We start from the raw sequence: 1,966 nt of genomic DNA on the forward strand, positions 1-1,966 counted from the left end.
TATATATATATATATATATATAGTTCTCTTCTTCTTGCCAAAAGTCCACTTAGGACTACTCAATTACTTTAGAATTTCAGTTGACAAGCTGAACTATCTTATCTATTACTATCACACTAGTATTCTGTGTGTGATTCACTTACAATTGCGGTGGGAGTTACCGTAATCATTTGGTCTTGTTTTTATTTTAAATATACTCTGTTCCTTTTGTCAAAGTACACTCAGGCTGATTCAATTACTTTAGAACCACGCTTTGATGGAATAATTCTTCTTCTTATCTCCTTTTCTACTGTTAGTCTTACTCTAACATTAAACATTAGGCCTATCACTTGTACAGCAGTTAACTTCATGCCGAACTTTTCCTTGCCCATAAATTTACTCTCTTCTGCTATTGTCTGTCTGCTGTTTCTGCTCATCTCACACTTTTTATATTTTTATCATTTAATCATCTGACCGCCTTCTAGAAATCTCTATATTCTCGATGTCAGTGTATTGCACGCGACGTTCGATAGTCTCAACATCAATTACTTATAAACACAACTTCCTACAATCATCTGCTTTTAACTCTTGATATAACAAAAACTAAACAATAAATAAAATATTCACTCACAAATTAAATTAATCAATAATATCTATACTAACCAGTCTTTTATATCATGAAATAGTGTTTAAAATTGATTACAGAAATAGGTTAGAAATTCCTGTATGTTTTGTCTTAGCATAATGCTTGTTAACAGATGTAGATATTTTGAAATTATTAATTTTGACTTGATAGCAAGCTATATAATTTAATTTTGTCATATTTTAGATCTATTTGTTTATGTGTTAAAGACAAATTTGCTAATATTTTGTTTTCTTCAGTTTCAATTTTTAGTAAGAACACAGAAAAAATACTAAAATTAATAGAAACTACTTTTAATGAATATTGTATAAAATTAATATAATTCACATTTATACAAGATTTGTAAAATTTTATATATTCCATGTTTATATTACTTTATTACTTACTATTTTCTATAAACATAAATAGAAACTAAAACAGGCTATTTTTCTCAAAGTAATCTAACGTATGCTTAGTCATATTTCATCAATCATAAGTTTTCTACACAAAACTAAATTACCATGTACAATTTTACACATTGCAGTGAACAGATTTCCTTCAGGACTGGACATATCTTTAAAATTCTTAAAAGTTTATTTTTTTTAGTTTTCTCTATATGACAAGCAATATATACACACACCTTTTTTTTCTGTGTATCTAGACTGTTTTTTCAGTTTTCTATCTGTGACAAGTTATTTATATGTTTCTCAGACATTTGGATATCTTCTATAATGTTTGACTATGTACTGAGTAAGATTTATTATTTCCTGCACAAGCAAGCATGTTTTTTTTATATTTTTCTCTTTAAAAATGTAGCTGGTATATTTCTTGGACAGGTGGACGAGTTTTTCAGTGTTCTTTCTGTAATGGTTTTCTCTGTGAAGATGACCAGTTTGAACATCAGGCAAGTTGCCAAGTTCTTGAAAGTGAAACCCTAAAATGTAAGCTTTTAATTTAATCTATTTTCACATATAGGTAAATGTATAAAGCTTGACTTGAAAATTATTTGTTCATTTATTTTTTGATACCACAAAAAAATTAAAATGAACTGGTGGCTCCAGGAAGTTTTAGCTAATACTTTGCTCTATTTAAGCTAATTCACAGCTTTTTGTTTTACAGTGTTGCATATGATTCATCTGCAGTGGTAAAAGCACATAAAATAACCTATTTTAATCTCTGCTTGTACATTGTTATATCATCTAGCTAGATTGAAAACTTGATTATTCTGTGGCTTTAGACAATGAAAGTTGTATACTATAGAAACATTCACTTACAATATAGTTAGATCAAATTTATGGTTAAAATTGTTTCAGAAACATAATTTTTGGTTATCAAAACTTGGAAATAGAGAATTGTGATTTAGGC

The 1,966-nt window shown here is 28.0% G+C and overlaps 1 protein-coding gene across 1 annotated transcript in view; it reads left to right on the forward strand.

Annotated features, from left to right (window-relative positions):
* The window catches only part of LOC106459532 (zinc finger protein 330 homolog), a 56,876-nt gene that overhangs the window by 29,360 nt on the left and 25,550 nt on the right, over positions 1-1,966 (forward strand). Inside the window, exon 8 of the mRNA XM_013919158.2 lies at positions 1,438-1,542. Coding sequence (XP_013774612.1) covers positions 1,438-1,542 — 105 coding nt within the window. The remainder of the gene's footprint in view (positions 1-1,437; positions 1,543-1,966) is intronic.

This window comes from Limulus polyphemus, unplaced genomic scaffold (genome assembly GCF_000517525.1).
Source record: "Limulus polyphemus unplaced genomic scaffold, Limulus_polyphemus-2.1.2 Scaffold623, whole genome shotgun sequence".
NCBI classification, from domain to species: domain Eukaryota; kingdom Metazoa; phylum Arthropoda; class Merostomata; order Xiphosura; family Limulidae; genus Limulus; species Limulus polyphemus.